Source organism: Bombyx mori, chromosome 17, assembly GCF_030269925.1.
Source record: "Bombyx mori chromosome 17, ASM3026992v2".
In the NCBI taxonomy this organism is placed as follows: Eukaryota; Metazoa; Arthropoda; class Insecta; order Lepidoptera; family Bombycidae; genus Bombyx; species Bombyx mori.
This window is the reverse complement of record NC_085123.1, coordinates 6,845,420-6,869,875: the sequence shown is the minus strand read 5'-3', so window position 1 is coordinate 6,869,875 and position 24,456 is coordinate 6,845,420. Positions and strand designations below refer to the sequence as shown.

Here is a 24,456-nt window from a genome sequence, read left to right as displayed (position 1 = left end):
CGTCGTGAAGATCTACATTCGTCGCGTATTCATATTAAGCTATACTATACCGGTGCTCAGATCCCAAAGGTAGAAACCATTTTTTATAATGATAACGTACTTATAACGTGTTCATAAATGACTATCACGATAGCCAAATAGCATCGTGGATGAAAAAATATACCCGCAAGATTTACTTATAGTAGGGCGTCCCTATTGTAAATCCGCTCTAATAGATAAGTCATTCTTCTTTCTACAAAATACAGAAAACATCTTAAATATTATTGTGTATTATCTGTGAATACGATTCATTCGGGTGTCTGTTTGAAAAGTGGATAAAACAATTGTCATTCGATCTTCACTAAATAGTATAAAACAAAGTCGCTTTCTCTGTCCTTATATTTTTAAATCTAAAATCTTTAAAACTACACAACGGATTTTGATGCGGTTTTTTTAATAGATAGAGTGATTGAAGAGGAATGTTTATATCTATTATAACATCCATTAAATAGTAGGGAAATCAATAATAAATTACAGTTTCCGAAGCGAAGCGAGGGAGGGTCGCTAGCTTGTCATAGCACGAAGTAAGCCGTGGGCTCGATCACTCTATCGATCAGCAATAAACATAAATAAATAAGCCCGTTTGTTTATAAAAAGTGTATTGTAAACGTACAATGCCCATCCCAAATGTATCAGGAAAAGAGGTTTTTAGTACGATTAAATAAAAGGGTGGACTTTTTTTTTGCTTTCAACGAGAATGCTGCCTATTAATTTATAGGTATACACAAGCGAGCGGGGTTCGTGGACGGTGTCCCTAGTAATTGATCCAAAATATCCTATAAATACCGTTTTCAGGCTCGACGTGATACATCCATACAAAGCAAGCCACTAATAAATTATTACACACGAACCCTTTATACGGTTAAGCTCCGAGGCACTGGACATTAATATATTGACTGCCTAAAAGGGAATTGAAGCAAGGCTTTGCATTTGCATTTTCAACCTTAGGTTAGTAAGTCAATAGGTTACCGAAATATATTCGGAGTAAGTTTTGAAAGAAAACGAACTATATTATCTGAAGGAGCATAGCTGTATGACAATTTTTTTTATGATTGAAATATTACTGGTGGCCCGGAGGCGTTTCCAATTTTACCAGGACAGGTGGCCGAGCAAAGGCTCAGCCAGGAGGCGTGGGTTTTCTTAACAACTGCCCGAGCGCCTCCGAAGGAGACCTAATAGCAATTGCTTCGCGAATGAATCTAGCTACCGGACTACCTACTACCGGATTAGAATCGCGACCCGCTGAGAAGATCCGGCGCGAAACTCAGCGGGCTGATGCATGGATTAGCTTGCACGTCGACCTCAGTTACTGAACGACTTTAAATAACGCGGTGACATAAATATGTAAAAAATAAAACTACATAAATTATTATCAAATGCATCAAAATTCGTATTACAGCATAATCTAGCGTAGCAGGCGTTTTAAAGATAAAACTTATAATTTATGTTATGATTATAATTTAGCTGTAAATATTTTACATTTCGTTCCTTTATTCATTTTGAGTACATATTTCAATATGTATGTACACCATATAATGCAAACGGCATTTTTTTCGACATAATTATAATGAGTTTTGTTCAAAAACAAATAATATTCACTCTCAGATACTACTATTTATTCTTGGCAGAAAATAATTATGCGGCAACTTAGACAGAAACAGTTTTGTAAAATTAAAGATCTGCCGAGTTCCCGGCGTCGACTGGGCAGGTAATGAGATCAGACTCCGGCTACAGTTTTCATTTACGGAGACGTCCAGAGTTTTTCCGTATAGTGAATTTTCCGCTAGGTCCATTCATCACAGTACTGTCACTGTCCCCCGTCGTGTAATTACTGATGTCGCACTACGCTGCACCGGCGTAATTACACTCGCCCATCTGAGCAAGGCAGCGCGACACCCATTTGAGCAAATCACTAAATGCTTATATACATTCTGGAAATATAGTACTAATTTTTTTTTAATAACAAATATGGATACGACCTTTGGCACTTATGGCCCATATATGTTAGGTGATTACTGGAGCCCAAGCATACCAAAACATGTCTGCTGCTGCCCGTTTGGCTACATACGGTATGTATTCAAGTTATGATGTTTATGGGTGCTAGTAATCACTCATAACAAGAGCGGCTGCCGTAATAAAAAAAAACGAAAACGATTCAATATTGCCACAATATTATTATTTCAGCAAAACTTGGTGCAGATTCTAGAGGAGCCTGTCCGAAAATGCTTTAGAATGCTTTTCTATAGGGAATAACGAATATTTTGAGTCAAAGAAAGACTGACGTTCTGAAAAGATTTAATAATAATTTAAATAAGATTTTAATAACATCTGTTTAGGAAAGGTAGAATACAGAGCCGTATTTGAATAAAAAATATAAATTTTTCGGCTCATACAAATATTTTTTTCGCTAACAGGAAATGTCTTGAATGAATTATACGTTAAAAAAGCATATAAAATACGTTGTCCGTAAATTATTCATTTCAGATTTTATATAAATACTCATAAATTAAAGCCTCCTTTGACTTTGATCTCCATTGAATTCATGTGTATAATAAATTTTAACAATCAAGTAAACCAAGGACTGTAAATAATCGGTACCGGGCTTTTTTGGAAACTTTCCACGATAACGATTTTCATTGAACGTTCATAACAAGCTTCGATATGACAAAGCCGTTATTTTCCCACAAAAATTCACCCTGATAAATAGTCATTCAATTTCATAGAAATAAAAATGAGTCAACGCAGAGAGTCAACAATGCGGAACAAGTGAAACGTTCCAATAATAAAAAAAAAAAGGTAAAACGGATCGCTTCGCCCGATTTTCAATATCGTTTTGCAAGTAAACGAGGGTGTTATTCATATGGTAAAGAGACCTTCCCTACACAAGTCCAAGTACCTGTCCAATTTTATACCTTACAACGTTTCTTTACTTTGGAATGCGTTCCTTTGTCGACTCAAAGCACATTAATAACTTTGTACCAAACTTCACTTGAAGGTTTTCTTGTTAGAATTTCAACAAAGATTTATTGTAATTTAAGTACGTTATGTGCTTACGTATGTTTGGAGTATGAAGCTTGTATGGCAAGATCGTTTATACAAAGCGCTCGAGTATTCGGTGCAATCTAGGAGTGCCCGTTTGCATTGACGAAACTGACAGAGTTCGATACACGTATTCCGAAATCTGAAACTGACTGAATGCATTAGTTCTGACCATGTGAGAGGCTTTTGTGCTATAAATTGAATGTCTTGAGTGCTTAGTTCGACGTTCGTATCTTCTTTGAATTGCTAACCAATCATTCTCACTAATACGGAAATAAGATTGGGGAATACAATTACATAGTTCAGTCAACAATTTTTAGCGTAATTGTAAATTGAACCCAACGGACTATAATATAAATTGTGAAGTACTTTTATTCGCTGCTAAAATAATACATAACTATTAATCTTAGCTACGCTTTGCTGTGAGCATTGCTGTGTATTTGAAAATTAAAATACCCCTTTGTCGAAACAACTTGAGCTCCACCAATCGTATTTAATATAATATACATTGTTGATTCCAGCTAGAAACTTTTCCTGGGTTGCTCTCAAGTATTTGATCCCAAATTGATAAAGAACGTGATAGTTTTTTTCTCCTACGTAATCGTTAGTATGCTAAGCGGTTATTCGAACTACTCACGGACTGGTAGGTGAGCTCTCAGGCTAACCTGAGAGAATTGCTAGTGTTTCGCTGAATCTATCACCGGATCTGAATCACGACCCATTGAGAAGATCCGGCGAGAAACTCAGTGTAACGTGATAAAGTGCGAATGTATAGTACACGAACAAAAAATATCCATCAAACTTATAAATACTACATTAAAAGTTACTACTGTACTAAGTTCGTCCATTCAAAACATATTTGTAAGGAACAGGAAAGTGTCGTGAAACCAATTGAATGCTAAATTAATTTTCTTTTAATAAATTGAAGTCCGTTAAATTCTAATGTTTGATAATGTTGTTGTAAAATATGTTTATTGTATTTATGTTTGTTACAAAATATTAATTCTATAGATAGAAATAATAATAATAAAATAATACCATACGGATTTTTCTATATCATATAATTTGGTAAAGATTGTAAAAGGTCTAGTGCCGAAAAAAACCGTAATAAAAGAAAGTGTTCAAGAGAAAAGAGGGTTAATTTATAATGATAAAAAGATCAGTTAATAAACAGAAAAACGAATAGAATTAAAAGATATCGTAATAATTTTAAAACAACCTTCCACATCAACGTAATTTTAACAGTTCAGAAGTTATAAGGGAAAACTAAGTAATTCGCACCGTGTGGGAACACTGTATTGACAGGCAAAATGAGGATGTATCCGACAGGTTCCCCCCAAAAATTCACCCCTCTTACCTGCGACTGCCGTGAGATATTGAAAACCGAGCCTCGGGCTATCCGTTTGACCTTTTTTATTGGCAACATTTCACTCGTTCCGCATTGTGGAGCGTTTGACTAAAACGGGTTGCGTTGTCAAATTGCTCTGATATTTTAGGCGGTACCTGTGTAACCTTCATTTACATCCCCCTCTGTACTTTAGAACGCCGTAATAAGGGTTTTATTTACAATGTGCCGCTGTGAAACACGCCTTCAATGTGGAAACAAAACATTATTTTCATGAATGTTCTCATATATGTTGTTACACACAGATTTTTAACTAATAAATATGTAAGGACATACGTTAAAAATTTGATCTTTTTTAGAAACATTCTACAATTTTGTTCTATGAAAAGTTTTAAAATAACCCGAAGCCATTTTCACGAAACTTGAGACGCTTGAAGAAAGACAGTTAACAAGTAGTTTACGAGACGGTAGGTATACATTACCGGGACAGCGGTGTGGGTGCACTTGGGAAACTTGTCTCGACAAGGATATTACTTTAATCGCGAAGGCCTCCGTTATGGTCAAAGTTTCAGAAGCCACCACCACGGCCGCAACTCCTCCGCTTATTGCTCTTAACGTTTTAGCTGCAATTCAACCTCGTTAGCGCAAATTTCGTTTCTATTTCCCCAAAGAGTACAATGCAGTTGAATTTTTCTTTAAATAACCAGTAATTTTTCAATAAGGTCACTCGTGCGGAATGAAGTCCGAATGTGCGGAATATATGGACAATTTTCGGCTGTGCGCTAGATAAACACGATTTTTAACAATAGCTTTTTTTTTGTAAATTTGCGACACACGTTTTGATGAAATAAGTTACGTATGTATGTATAGAGGTAATATTATTTTCATTCAGAGATAAACAAGCAAATATGATATTAACAAGGAATAAATTAACAATAAGTGTTTGAGAACTATACAGAAACTAATATTATTTAATATTGGAATTATATCTGTAGTAAAAGTACTACTACTATACTGGTATACTACTTATAATATATTTTGAGTATTATGCTTAAGATTTTCGTCATTAACTTAAAGCCAAATAAGCCCTGATTAGATAAATATCGTAGACGCGATATTTTGAAGAAAACTCACTACTAAGTTTAACTTAGGAGATAAAACAGGATTCTCATTTTAATAGCATATATTTCGGGGATGAATCAAGTGGGAGTAAATAAGAAGAAAGAAAATCTGATTTACTGATTGAAATATTTAGTAATTAATTTGTGTTGCGATGTGCAATTGCTGAATTGTATGAGTACCGTAATTTAGCACCGCGAGAACACATGAATCACATGTTGGTTAATAACAATGACCTTTTTTTTTTGTTGCTTAGATGGGTGGACGAGCTCACAGACCACCTGGTGTTAAGTGGTTACTGAAGCCCATATACATCTACAATGTAAATGCGCCACCCACCTTGAGATATAAGTTCTAAGGTCTCAGTATAGTTACAACGGCTACCCCACCCTTCAAACCGAAACGCATTACTGCTTCACGGCAGGAATAGGCGGGGTGGTGGTACCTACCCGTGCGGACTGACAAGAGGTCCTACCACCAGTGATTACGCAAATTATAATTTTGCGACCTCAAGTAATTTAAAACAATTAACAGGAAATATTGATAAATATTATAAATAGCTAATATAACGTACATACGTTAAATACAATTATATTAGAGCATACGTTGACACAAGCGTCTCCTGTAAAGTTATAGTACATCTAATATCCTGTGTTTCCGTGGGTCACCGATCCACGTCATTTTGTTGTGAGTAGATTGTGTTCGATGTTTATATACTAGGATAAATGTAAGAAGAGAAACAGAATTTAATCAGTAGCTTAATTTTAGAACATGGGTTTCATTTTCAGTGACCAACTGCCCATTTTCACCAATCTTATACCTTTAAACAAGCAATTCTTGTATATTAATATATATTATGTATATAATCTGAACCTCGGAAACGGCTCAAACGATTTTCATAAAATTTAGTATACAGGGGATTTCGGGGGCGATAAATCGATCTAGCTACGATTTATTTTCAGAAAATGTTGTTTTATTCGTGTTTTCAATAATCAACTCTTCCCGACATCTATTGGCAAATAATAACACTATTTTTCTTAATTGAAGGCAACTAACCGCTTTAAAGACACAACAAGATGGCGTTATCAAAAAAAAGACCATCATCCAGTCAATTATTATCGGAGACAGAGGTGGTTGCGAAGCTCAATGCGATTGGCGATTATGTAGCTCGTTTTTGAATGTGCGAGACTGCGTATGTTACGAATTTATTTATTTATTTAGTGCAGCAGATTTACGCGATTTTTTCTTCTTTTTTTCCAGTATGGTGGCAGTGGCTTCTTGCGCTGCCATTATTGCCAGTGTCGAGTTAATACAAATATTCAATTATTATAATAAAATACAGACATATTTTGTTAAATGGAAAATTATATGTATTAGAATGAGGTGAATTTGATATATTTTCAATTGTAATCAATTAAGTAAAAATAAAATTTATCTATATGAGATGAGGTGTAGTGAAATGGTCTCAGTAAAATGATGAGAATTTACTGACGTAGTCTTTTTGGAATGAGTCGAGAAACCGCGTCCGGCAATTTGGTTTCATTTTTCCATACTTATGCACATTCATGCTAAACGGTTAAAAAGTCACTATTATTACACGCTTAAGCTTGAAGAAACACAAAGTTAGTAAGATAAAACAATTATCACAGCTACGCTCCTCACGTTCCGAACAAAAAGACCTTTTAAGCAGTTAAATTTCTTTACTGCTTATTTTTTGGGGTAATTTTCAAATTGTTAGAGATTACATGTTACTATGTAGCGGTCTCGAAACAAAATTTATAAGTATAAAACTTTTTTGGTATATTTGTAACAACATGTCGTTACCACCTTATTCAGTGTAAGTATTTAGTATCTATGTTCATAACAAGTGAGGTTAATTTAATTATTTATTTAATTATTTAGGCTTAAGCGATTTTTCTGTATCTTACATGTTATTTAAATACATAGATCATGGTGAAAAGTATTGAGTTCCTTGCTGATTCTTATCGGTGATAAAACTAAATGCCGAATGGATGGTTAAGTCATGACGATTAACACGCTTGTAAAGTACCATTTATAGTATTTAACTAAATACAAATATTCGCTAAAAATAGTTTATTCCAGGACTTGTGAGAGGCTTAAGCAAATACAGGAAAATATTTTGATTTACGTTATAATCAGAAATATTTAATTAGAAATTAATAAACAAATATAAGTTAACACATTATTTTGAAATTGAATAAAATAAAAAAATTACAAGAGTATTACGAGCTGCTATTTCAACAAAAAAATCGCCTTGTCGACAAAGCTAGTAGACAGTATCAAGTCATGGACATCATAATGCAAAACGTCATCTACTTCCCTACGTCCCTTGTTTCCGGGTTTTAGATAGATTTATTGGCAGTACTGGGCCATGAAATCTGCAAAAAAAACTTGGCGTTGCTAACTAACACTGGCTCTAGCAAGAGGTGAGCTCTTGGGACTCAAACCAGGAGGCGTTGCTAACTAACACAGGCTCTAGCAAGAGCAGTGCTTCGCAGAATCTACAGCTGAATCGGAACGCGACCCGCTGAGAAGATCCGGCGAGAAACTGAGTGGGCTATGTCTATGGGTTAGTTTACGTTGACCGGTGCTTGAGGCACCTAAAACACCGTTAGTGGATCGGGAGGATCCGAAATGACGTGTTTGGGGCGACGTCGACTGCTGACCATACGGTACGCACGATTGGGTATATAATTTCCGGCGGCCACGACAACAGGGTTTTCGTGAGTGGCGCAAAAATATTCTAATACCCAGCCTTCGGACGCGAAGATCTCCGTCAATCATTTTTGATCAATAACACGACTCATCATTTTACTCTCTAGAATTTCAACATTTATCCAAGTTGCTGAGCAAAATCTTAGGACACAAAACTGATATATTGAGCCCTATACCTTAACATGGCTTGCAACTTTGATTCTGTTTTTTTTTTTTTTATGATTGAAAGATTACTGGTGGCCCGGAGGCCTTTCCAGTTTCACCAGGACACGTGGGCGAGCAAAGGCTCAGCCAGGAGAGGTGGGATTTGCTAACAGCTACCCGAGCGCCTCCGAAGGAGACCTAACAGCTCAAGAGTAGCTGCTTCGCGAATGAATCTACTACCGGATCGGAATCGCGACCCGCTGAGAAGATCCGGCGAGAAACTCAGCGAGCTGATTCATGGGTTAGGTTGCACGGCGAACTCTTTGTCGAGTTCGACGAGTACGGTTACCGAGGTCCCTAAGCCTGCTCCTAGTGTTAGAGCTGAAGGCGTCTAATGCAAAGGTTATTGGATCTGATGGATCCGTAAGGACGTGTCTAGGGCGTCGACGGTGACTGGCTCCTGCGTGATCAGGATTCGGGGAGTAGTCAGCGGCGGCAACGATAAGGCGATTATCATGACGCATAGCCTTATCGAAGTACCGTTCCGACGCTGACTTCATGTATTTCTGGATAGATTCGAGGCCCAGGTCGTCGTGTAGGTCAACGTTCCTCACGAACCACGGAGCTCCGACGGCTAACCTGCAAAAGCGGGATTGTAAAGATTGGAGGGTGTCTATGTGTGTGCGGGCCGCGTGAGCGAACACCACACTCGCGTAAGTCATGACGGGCCTAATGCAAGTTTTGTAAAGTGTCACCTTGTTCCGAAGGGACATTTTACTCCGCTTACAGATCATGGGGTAGAGTCTACCGAGAATAAACGCGGCACGGTCACGGACTGATTTTATATGCGGGCGGAATGTCATCGATGCATCCAGGGTAACGCCCAGGTACTTGACCTTCCTGGCCCAGGGTATGGGTTGTCTAAAGAGAGTAATCGGGGGTGTGAGATTCCTCCTCCTAATCCGGGAGGAAATCCGTGTGGAGCTTCCCCTCTGAAATAGCACCGCAGTACTTTTCGCTGGGTTGATGTCTATGCGCCATTTTCGGAACCACTGTCCTAGGGCTAGGGCTGCGCTCTGAAGCTTCTTCGCGATTAGGGACTTGTTTCTACTGGAATAGTAAACAGTCGTGTCGTCGGCGAATAAAGCTAAATGGGTCGGCGGCGACCGGGGAATATCGTTAACGAATAAGCTAAATAGGAGGGGTGAGAGGACAGAGCCTTGCGGGACTCCAGCTGTGAGAGATCGTGGGGAGGAGCGGGTTCCCTCGACTCGATATCGAAAAGAGCGATTCGACAAGAAGTCCCGTATGATGAGCACGAGACTATCCGGCACGCCCATGTTGAATAGTTTGAAAATCAAACCATTGTGCCAGACTTTGTCGAACGCTTTTGCGACGTCGAAGAAGAGAGCTCCCGTGTATAACGGTTTTGGTCGATTAAGCCCCACAAGAATGTGCTCCGTGAGACGGTGCACCTGTTGAACGCATGAGTGATTTGTACGGAATCCGAATTGTTCATCGATGAGAATGCCCTTGGATGAGACGAAGTCTCTGAGGCGTTTGTAGAGCAGACGCTCATACAGTTTGCCTAGAGACATGAGGAGGCTAATCGGGCGGTAGCTCGTCGGATGATTTTTTGGTTTACCGGGTTTATGTATGCCGATAACGTCCGCTTCTTTCCACACCGCGGGAAAGATACAGTTCGCCATAGCGGCATTGAAAATAGATGCCAACATCACGATGAGTTGGACGGGTAGAAGTTTAATAACGCGGTTGGATATACCGTCGGAACCGGGAGCCTTGCGAGGACGTAGGTCTTTGATCAAGTCTTTAACTTCCATCGGGGTGACGTTGATTCTGTACGACGTGCACAGGGACTTCAAGGGTTCTGCTGGGCTTACAAAATCTCATTTCAAGCATCTAACAAAGTCATTTCAACTACTGGGCTTTCAATGAAGAAATAATGTTTCTGCAGTCATACATAATTTAGGCAAATCGCTGTACATACCGCGGTCAGCAAACATTTGTTTGTGATCCAAGTTGGTGAAAAAGTAAACACGCCGAGGGTGTTAGAAGCGCGCTCCAGTTAATTGGGGACATTAGTCATACGTCGGGTCGGTGCACAGCGGCCGACCGTTATCTTCTATGATTTGTGACACCGCCGAAATATAAATTATAAATCTCGTAGGTATATATTACGCATTAGAACTATATTTGTGTTGCCGTGCGACGTAATTTAATTTCGATTTAATTTTATTTTTAGAATGGCCATCGTTTGGAAGTAAAAGCTGGCCATTATTCAATTGCATTTAAGATTTCAGCGTCATACGGGCGTCACACATATTGGTTCCATTTGCTCCAATAGCCAATCAACCAACACCAAGGACTTCTTTCTTCTCAGTCGTACACTTACTGGTGGTAGGACCACTTGTGAGTCCACGCGGATAGGTACCACCGACCTGCCTCTTTCTGACGTGAAGCATTAATGCGTTTCGGTTTGAAGGGTGGGGCAGCCGTTGTAACTATACTGAGACTTTAGAACTTGTATCTCAAGGTGGGTGGCGCGTCTACGTTGTAGATGTCTATGGGCTCCAGTAACCATTTAACACCAGGTGGGCTGTGAGCTCGTCCACACATCTATGCAATAAAAAAAAACCTGTCGGATTGGTCGTGGTTATGTATATCTTGTTGCTTGGTTGCGGCTTTTCAGAGACTTCTCCACATCTCTCTATATGTGGCGGTACGTATACACCAAGAACTGCAAAGTAATAACTAAATCGATAAAATATTTGAACTTGATCGAAATGTAATTACATGGACTGTTTCTATCGATCTGCTCATTAATGTAGCACGACGAGTGTGTTGCCCAGTTTTCTCTAATGATTGTTGTTCGACAATACATCTATAACGGCCGTCTGGTGTAGTGGTAAGTGACATGGTCACTACACAAGGGGGTCGCGGGTTCGAATCCCGCCAAGGGAGGATATCTGTATGATAAATATAAAATGTCTTTTCCAGGGTTATGGATGTATACTAAATATATGTATGTGTATAATAAAAATCTTACATTTATTTCCGTTATCTGGTACCTGTAACACAAGTTCTTTACGAAATTAGCACGGGACCAGTTAACGTGGCGTGATCGTTAGTAAATATTTATTTATTTATTTATTTATAAGGGACTACATTTGACTACGTTGATGTATCTGCATAACGATAATGACCTAGCACTAGGAATATCGTGTCGTTTTATATCTATATCAAAAATTGTCAGCAATACAAACTGTATCTATATGCACTAAATTATATTTACGGAGCTATTGTAAAAATTTAGTGCTAACAAGCAAAAGAATTTAGAAATAGTAGGTTCTTTTTCCTCAATAATTTCCATCACAGGGCGAGCACTAGTAATAACTATTGGAAAGTTTATTTTTAATTTTATTGCTTATGTGGGTGGACGAGCTCACGGCCCACCTGGTGTTAAGTGATTACCGGAGCCCATAGACATCTACAACGTAAATGCTGCCACCCACCTTGAGATATGAGTTCTAAGGTCCGTTTTTTCATTACAATGGCTACTCCAACTTTCAAAACGAAACGCATTACTAGAAATAGATAGGGTGGTAGTACCTACCCGTGCGGACTTTCAAGACTTTTTTATTGCCCTTGTAGGCAGACGAGCATACGGCCCACCTGATGGTGAGTGGTTACCGTTGCCCATGGACTTCAGCAATGCCAGGGGCAGAGCCAAGCCGCTGCCTACCGAACCGACGTCTTACCACCAGTAATTACGCAAATTATAATTTTGCGGGTTTGATTTTTACTACACGATGTTATTCCTTCACCGTGGAAGTCAAACGTAAATATTCGTTAAGTACGTATTTCATTAGAAAAATTGGTACTTGCCAGCGGGATTCAAACACCAGTCCATCGCTCGATACAAATGCATTGTCACCTTTAGGCCACAACGACTTACACTTATTACTTATTGGAAAGTGCACTTCTTTCAGGAATAATGAACTTGCTAACAGCTTTACGGCCGAGGAGAGTGAACGAGCTCACGGCCTACCTGGAGGTATCTGGTTCTCGAAACCCATAAACGTCAACAACGCAAAAGCCGCACGGGTGGGTACCACCACCCTGTTTATTTCAGCCGCGAAGCAGTAATGCGTTTCGGTTTGAAGGGTGGGGGGCAGCCGTTGTAACTATACTTGAGACCTTACAACTTATATCTCCAGGTGGGTGGCGCATTTACGTTGTAGATGTCTATGGGCTCCAGTAAGCACTTAACACCAGGTGGGCTGTGAGCTCGTCCAACCATCTAAGCAATAAAAAAAAAACCACATTATGTCCGAGTCTCAATTCTATTGTGTAACTCACTATTAAAATCGGAACACTTACTTCGTTAGAAATGAAATGGTGGAATAAAGTGGTGGCACCTACCCATACGAGATCACAAGACACCTTACAGCCAGTAAATAGGCAATTTAATAGGCATAGTAGGCAGACGAGCATATAACCCACCGGATGGTGAATGGTTACCGTCAGCCATGGACGTCAGTAATGTCAAGGGCAGAGCCAAGCCGCTGCCTACCATTAAGTACTCTCCGCAATGTAACACTACAAGATATAATTCCTTCATAGTAAAAAATATTCAAAAACATTTAATTATTAGGTATTAAGCTTACTGTTGTCGTATCCTGTAGACCACGACGACATTGAGTTATCTGAACTACTTCATTAATTCATTGAGTGCTGATTTAATGAAGTTCATGTCACTTAAAACACCAGAGCTGACGTCCAAGGTAAATAAAATTAAAAGAAAGACAATATCCTTTTATTTAAAAAGATCTTTTCAACATTTAACTAACAAATAATTTTCTTTTGAACAAATACAAGTCCTCGCCTCTAAAATAGACATCACAGATAAATGTAGACACATATATTTTTTTTGTCACTAGAAACGCCAATCTCTACGAAATGTTAGCTTCCGTGTGAAATTTCATCTTAATAATGTTTTGTTATGATGTAACTGAATACAGTTGGACACTATCATTTCATACTTTTTGATTCCACAGATATTTTTTTTTTTTTACCAAAGAGTATTTCAGCTCATTCCAAAATATTAGTACAGAACATTTATCAAAAAAAAAAAAAAAAACGAAGAGAAAGCAACACACTGTATTCTCAACGAACGCTCAAACATTGTGTCGGAACATTAAAAGTATAACAAAAGCAAGGAATTTGTTACCTATCTACTAAATACAACATTGCGTTATGTACATTGCCCGTTTTTACATTCATTTATATAAAGTGTATTATTACACTACGTAACTACTAGCTATCTAATAATTTCGAAAATAATACTTTGGCCAATTTCGTCTGTTCAATATTTAAAGACTATGTGTAAATTTAGATTTCAAAAACATTTCATGTATATAGTTTAGATTAAAAAATATCGACTTATACTATTTTCATTGTGTGTAGCGCTCACTAGAACGGCATGTGCTTCTCAAACTTTAACGTTTTAGATTGTAGAAATTAGATTTAAATAACTTTATGTACTTAGATACATCATGATAGTAAAACGCGCTGATATGTGACTTACAACAACTTCCTTTAATGATATCTTACATGAATACTGATTGTTTTCTTTTTCTCAACATACTGTAAGTAATTCAAAAAGCTTAGACTGAATATACTGCACAAAAAGAAAAGAAATTCAATCAAAAATAAACTTAGCGTTGAGATTTCCATTGATAAGTCTAAAATAAGGAGACCATTTTTCAAGCACGGTTTAAAAATTATCCAAAATACATACACAAAATTAACATTTAAGTCATTTTTTTTTAATAAAAATCTTACACAATAATGACATGGAAAATTGATAATTCACTTACGAACAACTACGCATTCCATTTTATACGGTAAAGATAGTGCAATGGAAACTTCGATCTCATGTACCAAAGTTAGCAACGACATTCACTTTGTGGTATCTATGGCATCTCTAATTTAGTTTTTTCACAAAATAAAAATTAATGTTGTCTCTTGATCATTACTATCATTAAATTATACATAAAAATATTAATTGCATTATGCACGTCATATTTTATTTTTATTATCACGAAAAAACGACGCCATTTTTATTTTTTATTTTAAGTACCTACTTAAGGAATGACATAAACTCTCAGCATCGAGTAGCCCATGAGTACATTTCAGTATCACAATAATTATCAACAAAAACGTTCATCGCTTGATCTTTGACTACATATTTATATATTTTAGGAACAAAATAGGAAAGGTTAGTAACCGTGTACAATTAAGTTTTTTTTTTTAGAGAAAAAAGCAATAGGTTTCAGTTGATGTTTCCCAACACAGTGTGCGAACTCATTAAAAGATTCGCTAAAAAATTTTATTAATGTTCGTTTATACACTACCAAGACTGACAATTTATTACGTGTACAATATTTACATGAAGTTTCTAAATTTTATTATATGTTTAACATGTAATACTGTATTTACACAAACTTCTATACTATATACATACATAGATTAATTTCGATAGTATTGTGATATTTAATTAGTTAAAATATTATGTTGAAATCCAGCCTGTATAGGTTTTAATGCGCAACCTCCTATGGAGCATTAAGTGTAATCTATTTGTTCATCTAGATATTTATAAACGTGTTTTTTGTTCATATCTATAATAGCCTAAATAGCCTATTCTTTTAATAAATAATAAAAAAACTTAATTGAAATTCTATTTTATCGCAGCTGAAAGTATATGTAAATCGAAGGATAATTAAAATTGCACTAATATTGTTCGTTCCTTAAAAAACAAATTCAGTTGTCAACTTAACTTCAACAAAAATTTGTTAACGCGTTCATATGACGTCACGGTCCAGGAATCAATTACCAGATATTAATGGTCCAATATTTTCAGTATTTGCATGACATTTAATTGCGCAATAATTAGTACGCACCGCCGAACGCTTTTTATGTCATCACTGAATATAATATTGCGGCTATAAGAGTAAATAAACCTGCGACATTTAAATCTTAAATTGCATTTTAATTTGATAAAAAATTTATTAAATTTTGTTTTGAAAGCACATCACTGAGCGCGTATCTATAAAATATAAAACTGTTCATCTTGATCGTGGCAAAACTATTCTCTGAGAACAAATCTTTCACTGCAGAAATACTCGATAAGAAACAATTACAGTACATTATGACAGTCGGCGACTGGATTTAATATTGATCCTAAGACTTTTAAACTAGTTTGTCAAAGTACAGATCTAATAAATTGAGCAAATCATTAACCGGCAAAACAATGGCACTCTTTTAGAATACTTTATTCTATTGACCTAATTTAAACTCAGCCGTTTTCAATACCATTTTGGTTGTTAAACTTTTTTCTTGAGAATAATGATTTAAACATAAACAAATCGCTCTTAAAACATATTAATTAATAGTAATTACAAGTAGTTAAATAATTAGAGTAGGATGTAAATTTAAATTATTTTTATATATGTACTTTATTTTTACTAAATTTACTATGAAAAAATGTAACTGGTCCTCCACAACATTATGGCATGACGTTTTGATATATTCTAATATTTTTGGGGCAATTCGATTAAAATATTGCTTGACTTACTAACACAATTCAATCTAAAAATTATAATCTAACAAAAGCATTTCAGTAAAACTTTGTTTTAGGGCAGAATATCTAAAGTGATTGATGGTTTTACTGAAGAAAACTATACTCTAAATTAATTGCATTCACACTGCATCGTGACCGCGGAATTTTAAACTCAATAATAGTTATAGTTTTCTCATTGACGTTATAGAATATATGTACTTTTTTTTACGAAACTTTGAGAGCAACTGCAGCAGAATTGTAAGGGCCTTTTCACACACATGCGTTTTTATTTATATATCAAAGCAACTGTTCACACAATTGCAAAATTTTGTCACAAACAATTCATTACCATAATAAAGCAGTTGCTAATGTTTGTGCGTTCAGTATCAAGTGTTAATGTGCTTAATGAAGGATCGAAATAAAATTGAAGTTCTAGTGCTGTTCAGATTGTGAGATTCACAGAAAACGGTGGTAAAAAATATTTGTCTCATCTCTATATTGAAAAAAATAGAGATTACACTATTCTCATCCAATAAGCTCATGCATCCTTAACAAATAATACGAGTACAAATTCTTCCTGCATTTTGGAACAAGAACAAAAACATTCAATAAATTTAAAACGTATTTATAAAGAGCGACTACGGGTATGACAAATTACATGGAGCGATAATGTTAGGGTTTTAGTTAAGCCGTTCTGAGCTTAAAGCCTGTGTGTTAAGGTTGACGATAGATCGTAATGGTCGACTGTGCTATAAGGTTCACAATAGATCGTAATGGTCGACGTCACCGTGGCGGAACCGTGCCCGTGTGGGATCACGACGTCACAGTGATGTGTCATCCTAAATTGATACGCACATGCATTATACATCTCATAATGATTAATATATTATTAAGTGTGGTTGAATTCATTGTTTTTTTAAATGTATTTTCGCGTACCGACACGGTATCGTTTAAAAACCCGAATGTGTGTAAAAAAGACCTTAAGTCACATTAAAATCGAAGTCCCTACCTACGTATATGACATTACACATCAAGAAACATTCAAATATTATTTAGCATATATAACTGTATCGCTTCATCTTAGATTAGCTAAATAAAAAAATAAAAAGATTCGCCACTGATAAATTAGTCCTTTAAGTCTTTTATGAAGTTTTGAAACGTGTTTAATTCTTTCTTTTATATTTATCACTTCGGCGCAGCCCTGACAGGGAATTAGAACTATTCGATTGTTTTTTTTTTAACCTTTCTTTGTGTATTTACGTAGGGCAGGCGATGGTTAAGCTTTTCCTCTCGGTGTTTATCCTCTGTTGGAGCTCGTCGGTCCACCGGTGCGCGGTTCGGTCCACGGTGGACGGGACCGTCAGACAGTTCATGCCGCCGAATTCGCATGCGATCTGAAAAAGCGATGGTGTTATCATCGGGTTAGCGCGCGTCGTAACACCAGTGTGCTTAGAGCGAGTTCATTAACTTCTCGATCGCGTAAAAGTTAACTTTTTTTTGCATAGTTGGGTGGACGAGCTCACAGCACACCTAGTGTTAAGTGGTTACCGGAGCCCATAGATATCTACAACGTAAATGCCGCCACCCACCTTGAGATATGAGTTCTAGGGTCTCAGCATAGTTACAACGGCTGCCCCATCCTTCAAACGCTTTACTGCTTCACGACAGAAATAGGCAGGGTGGTGGTACCAGCCCGTGTGGACTCACAAGAGGTCCTACCACAAGTAATAAGTTACTGTGGTCCTATCACAGTAACTCATATTTGTATGGAGTTGGAAAAGTGCCCCTAGCAGCAAACGAAGGGAAGCTTATAGCTTTACACAGATTAGGACCCCGCGAGCTCACCTACTCGTTCGATGAACCTAATATGACCTCTCGAGGTCATCGGAATCGGTAAAGAAAAAAGCGCGTCGAAGAAATAATTAAGAGTACTTTTACAGTTTAAAATCGCCTTTTTTATCGTCATATTATTTTCGAATTTTCGAATAGTTTACAGTTTTGCATGGCCACGCACGACAGAAGCGTTGTTCGTCGTCGACATTTGAATATTGTGCGAACTACCGTCAATTTACTTGTAAAATAATTTCTTGACTTTTACGTTTAATTTCAGACAGTAAAAGTACTTTTAATTATGAAAATGGTGTTATACGAATGCGCTGACATATTATTAGTTCACCGTGGACATAATTAGAACAATTTCCCGGTGGTAGGACCTCTTGTGACTCCGCACGGGTAGGTACCACCGCTCCGCCTATTTCTGGGTGGGACAGCCGCTGTGACTATACTGAGATCTTAGAACTATATCTCAAGGTGAGTGGCGCATTTACGTTGTAGATGTCTATGGGTTCCAGTAACCACTTAACACCAGGTGGGCTGTGAGCTCGTCCACATATCTAAGCAATAAAAAAAAATCATTTCAATTTAATTTGACGTTTGGAATAACTAATAATGGTACAATTGTAATTGAAACGGCGGTAATAATAAAACGAACATAATATATTTGACATTTAATTGGTTGAGGTTGGATCAATTATGGCTGCGCCTCGCAAAAAAAACGAAGAGAACAAATTACAGTTTTATCACAAATGACCAAAAAGAAATGTTTTATTAGTGATTTGTAGTCACTACTATTGTATCAAAATTTCAGTAGCAGATTTATTAATCTGCTTTATAAATTTCTATTTACTATTTACCCACTTAAAATAAGATTGCCGAGTTAATTAAATACAACATGCAGCTATTTTCTTAAAGCTACACAATAAGAGAAAAACAATGAAATACCTAGTAGATGACGGGAAAACAACTAACATATTTATTTGGAGAAAAAAAAAATTTTTTTCCTCACTAATTTTGATGTCATCATAACCTAAAGGCCGACTCGTAAATAATGATGCGATTATGCCCAACTCTCTGCAGCAGCGACAAATTCTGCCCTAGCCAAACCAGCTTACTTATTTTATGCCACGAAGCAACCATGCCTTTCATTTGAGTGAGACAACAGTTATACTATACAATTGTTAGACAAATTGTCGTTCTCACGTCACAAACTGGGAAGCGGTATCCACATTGGGTCCTCTGTGGGCTCCGAAAACCACTCAACACCAGCTGAACTGTTGCTTTCAGCGTGAAAGTCGTTCGTGAATACGCGTTAAGTACGCGTTTTCTTACAAGACGTGGTCCTTTGCTACACCGGATCACATCATCTGCGGGCTGTGTCATCATTTATGGGCTGTATCATCGCTATAAGTGATCTCTTCCAAATAAGAAACTTTGAAAAAGATTCAGTCGGTATTTTGCGGTTTACTATTATTATTACGAAACATTCACAGTTCAAAAGTTGAAATATCCAATCCAACAGCACTGGTCAAATACGTAACGCTCCTTCATTGAAGAGATACAATTTAAATACGTAAAGGTAAGCTGATGAATATTATGGAAGTCTGGTATGTCTTACCCTATAGTGGTGGAGCAAGGCCCTGTCGGTGGGCACGCCGACGGAGCTGGCCCCCGGCGCGAGCTCCCACAGGAAGTGGTTCCCGAGCTCGACGGCGTCGCGCGGCCGGAGCGCGTACTTGCTGCGGTTTTTGAGCGCGTGCGGCGTCGCCCAGCGGCGCGTCTTGCGAGCCGTCGTAAGCGGCGCCGTCGCCTCCTTGTCGTCCTGCATTCGATCGATAGACAATCAGGAGCGAACGGGAATGCGGAAATACTTAAATAAGCTTACTTGAATACGCTTAGAATACTTGAATAATTTTATTACTGGTAACGATAACGTTATAGTAAAATGGAGTGATTTGGTCACATAAAAATTATAAGTATATATTCTGTAAAATCATTATGGGATGAAAGGAAAAGAAAAAAAGAAACTACGATTATAAATTTGTGGAAGTATTTATGGATATAGGTATACTCCTATGTGGATCGAGTAATGCGTTTCATTCTTAAAATGATATGGTTGATATGGTAGAAAAACAGTTTTTTTTATCTGATGAAAGCATGCGTTAGTTTTTACATCATTATAACAGCATTTTAAAATGTAAATCTCATTAGAACGATCTCCATTGGATTAATTTGGAAAAGTATTTTCAGCCACTCCTATGTGGATCGAGTATTGCTGAAAGAAATTGTTATTAAGAGTCTTAATCATCACAGTCTTCAGAATTCTATCGTGATATTATACATTGACCGATACATAGAATATCTCTTGGGAAAAAATATACACGTGTCACTTGCATAGCCAACACCTCAGCTAACAATCACTAAAGTTGGATTGGAATGACTAATCGAGAATATGTTGTAGGGCTTTGAGGATAAATTGGGTCGGTCTGCTTAATTAAATCTTACTTTAGTACATAAGACTAGACACTCTTTTACATCCCTTTGTGTGCCTTAGAATTACTTTTGATTTTAAAAGCTTAATTATTTTTATAATAACGGCTAAGTAATAACCAATGCGTCTTATAAGCTGCAAATTGAAATGATTTCAATACAAAATGTAGGTAATATTTAATTTCTAACACAATCTCTTCGGATTCGTTCCTACGTCACTTTAATCGCCTGTCCGAATTGCGACCTCGCGCCTTTCTATTTCTAACTCTCACTCGCTCGCGCTCTCGTTCGCTCTCACTCACTCGCTCGCTCTCTCGTTTTCGTCTCTGAATATCTGACTACTTAATACCTAAGCGAATTTCTGTCACAAGCAGAGGATATTTCATTGTCTCTATCAAAAGTCAGGTACACAAACATTCGACTATCGACTAATACCGAGCCGATGGCGAGTTCCAAAAAACGTATTCAACTCGATATCTACTTTGTGTATTTTTCACAGCAATTAAGTGTTCTTTATCGCCCTACTCAATTTTAATATTAAAATAGCATTTAACAAAGATTGGCGCCAAAACGCGAATACACAATACATTGTGAAATAACAATGACTTGACTCGAAATTCAACGATAAAATTGATGTATCTATTTTAATTTTATTGTAACATTGTTAATGGTTAAACTGTGCAGATAGTATGACAAAATATTTTTTTTGTTCTAAGGTCATTATCTAGGAAGGAAACAAGAGGGATATGTTTGTATGGACAAATTAGAGCGCGCTTCCTCTCTAAAGTTATAACAATTAATGCTGCTTTTACTACTTTAATTAATCTCATTGTTTGTTTTCATTTAATAAAATACGACTTTTTTAAAAACTGTGCATTTTTCGATAGCTATGTATTTTTTTTTTTGTTTTTGTTAGAAAATGAATTAGGTTATACAGTGTTAAGTGGTTATTGTCTTGACGGGACAAACAGGAAGTCTGGGGTTGAATTTTTTTTTTTAACAACCTTCCTATTCTTCAAATAGGAACACAATACTGCTTCGTGGTAGATATAGGCGGAACGGTTGTACCTATTCCAATGCACTCATAATACGCCCTACCATCAGCGAAAACTATAAATGTACATTATTGGTTATAAGTAGAAATTTTACTATTTAGCAAAGTACCCACCGAAAATTTGTTTAAACATAAAAATAACAGTATTTCGAGATCTGGCAGCGTCTTTGTATTGGGTTTAAGCTGAAATGATACAAGTGAATTTTAACCCTAAAAACCAGCTACAATCAAGACTAGGAGAGGTGCGAAACCATACGCTAATACATTCTATACCACTCTTATAAGACAAAACAGAAAAGTCGCGTTTGTTGAATGGCTGAATTCACAGTTTGCCTTTTTATATAATCCAACGAATAACCCAGCCTCACCTCCCAGCGCAAATAGAAGAATGCATTCCGGAACAGAAAGGCGGATGGTGCCTTCGATGGTGGATTATAAGAGGCTCGGAGTGACGTCAGCAGCGCCAGGAGCGTGCGCTCGCGGTGCGGCAACACGACTTCGTCCACGTCTATGACGAGCAGCCATCCCGCTGACGACATCGACCGGTACAGGCAGTCGTTGAACGCCGCGAACTGACCTTCCGTCCTGGAAAAAACCCAACACAATCTATATACGAGTATTCTTAAGTGAAGCAGAAACTTTGTATCCCTTTTTACGAAAATTGCGCTGACGGAGTAGTATGAAATTTCTCACACTTATAGAGAAAATAGTGAAGGTGTGCAGAATGCTAATTTTTTTTTTATCTATACTATTTATACTAATATAAAAATCTACAGTAGTTTTTACGGATGTTCCGTTATAACTACTGAACCATGCATCCGATTGACTTGAAACTTGGTATCCATCCAAATACATGTACTTAATGGATAGGTTAATATTTATGTGAGTGTTGGAATCCCTACACCAGTTGCGGGAGAGTTAATGATGAGAATCTTTGTGGGGGTGAGAAATAATAAGGTTAATTTTAAATGCCCAGCGAAGCGGACGGGTACAACTAGTTTTTTATAAAACAGTACATAAACACATACACAAAAAAAATCTTTTAATATAACGAATTAACGAATTTACAGACCGCACTGGTGTGTTCTCCACTATCTTGTGTATTTAGTTCATAGTAACATAGTAGTTCTATTTAGTATAGTAAGACACTCAACTGTACTTTGTTAATGTACTCTTAAAAAAAATTAAATCACAAAAATGAAATATTCACAATAAATAAATGAACTAAGCATTCGTGTCACTCACTGATACTGTTTACACAAAACTAGCTCGGTCGGATCAACAGGTTAATTATCAAGTTGCTGAGGTTTTGAAATGTCATCCTTGATAAATAATTACAAAATATTTACAAAGATGTATATGGCCACCGATTACTTTAAAGCCAAATGATCTGAGATGTGCGTAACATATATATCTACATATTATAAAATACATGCAGGTGCTATTAAATAGTAACTATACTGAGACCTTAAAACTCATATCTTAAGATTGGTGGCGGCGTTAATGTTGTAGATGTCTATGGGCTACTGTAACCATTCCACACCAGGGGGGCTGTAAGCTCGTCCACCCATGTAAGCAATAAAAAAAAATTGGATATAACTTACTGGTGGTAGGACCTCTTGTGAGTCCGCACGGGTAGGTACCACCACCCTACTTATTTCTATCATGAAGCAGTAATGAGTTTCGGTTTGAAGGGTGGGGCAGCCGTTGTAACTATACCTGAGACCTTAGAACTTATATCTCAAGGTGGCTGGCGCATTTACGTTGTAGATGTCTATGGGCTCCAGTAACCACTTAACACCAGGTGGGCTGTGAGCTCGTCCACCCATCTGAGATATAAAAAAAAAAAAATTTTTTAAATAATGAATTCATATCAGAACGCGAAGACAAGACATTTTTAGTAGAAAAACATAGTTTTTTTTATCTGATGAAACGTTTATTACTGTAGCATGCGTTAGTTTTTATATCATTATAACAGCATTTTAAAATGTAAATCTCATTAGAAACAATCTCCATTGGATTAATTTGGAAAAGTATTTTCAGCCACTCCTATGTGAATCGAGTCTTGCTGAAAGAACTTGTTATTAAGAGTCTTAATCATCACCGTCTTAATCATCACCAAAAAAAAAAAAAAAAAACTTCGTTGAACTCACCGAATTTCAGCTTTGGATACAATCGGCAGTTTCCAAGGCAACAGAGTGATAAGGCCCTGTTTCCTGTAGTAGTCGAGCAGACACCCGACCGGAGCGCTCAGGGACTCGTTGTACATGTAAAAGTGACTGGCCCCCAGCAAACGATTGAATTCGAACCATTCGACAAGCCATTCGTCCCGCGCGTACGAATAATGGAACGGCTTCACGCAGATGTGCAGTGTTTCCTGAAATCCGTATTGTGGTATTTTAATACGCTTTTATTAGTTAGCTTCAGACGTATGTATGTAACGGAATCTTTGAACATGATTTTGAGCCCCTTCAAAACGTCGGATTAACTCGAAATTCGGCATACTTATTAACGACCGATGACAATTCAATATTTAAAAAAAAATGAAAAATTTAAAACTCAATTAAAAAATGAAAAATAAATAAAAGTTTAAAAAAACTAAAGAAATACGCATTTACAGAAAAAATTTTTTTTATTGATTTTAAGAAACAAATATTTTATTTTAAAAAAGCGGGTTTTTTTTACAATAAGATCATTTTTTCTTACACTCCTTTTAATTCAAATTTATTAAAATTTATTTAAAATGAATAAAATATTTTTTTTCTGTAAAAGCGTATTTTTTTAGTTTTTTTAAACTATTATTTATTTTGAGCCAAGAAATATATTTACGCTAGGTGATCATTATAGAAATGGTCTGTTGTTAATCAGAAGATGATGACTGGCTGAATAACGAAATTTTTTGATACTTTGATCATTCGAATCTTGTAGTATCCTCATCTCAAAACACCGCATGAATTTTATATTTGAATATATATTGTTCCACAGGCTGGTTAATTTTATGTCGATCCTCGG

The 24,456-nt window shown here is 36.8% G+C and overlaps 1 protein-coding gene across 1 annotated transcript in view; it reads right to left on the bottom strand.

Moving 5' to 3' along the window:
• The window catches only part of LOC101746842 (uncharacterized), a 78,329-nt gene that overhangs the window by 12,059 nt on the left and 41,814 nt on the right, over positions 1 to 24,456 (bottom strand). The window contains exons 5-8 of the mRNA XM_004925816.5: positions 23,598 to 23,821; positions 21,813 to 22,029; positions 19,519 to 19,722; positions 17,325 to 17,458 (exon numbers count right to left, since the gene is read on the bottom strand). Coding sequence (XP_004925873.2) covers positions 17,325 to 17,458; positions 19,519 to 19,722; positions 21,813 to 22,029; positions 23,598 to 23,821 — 779 coding nt within the window. The remainder of the gene's footprint in view (positions 1 to 17,324; positions 17,459 to 19,518; positions 19,723 to 21,812; positions 22,030 to 23,597; positions 23,822 to 24,456) is intronic.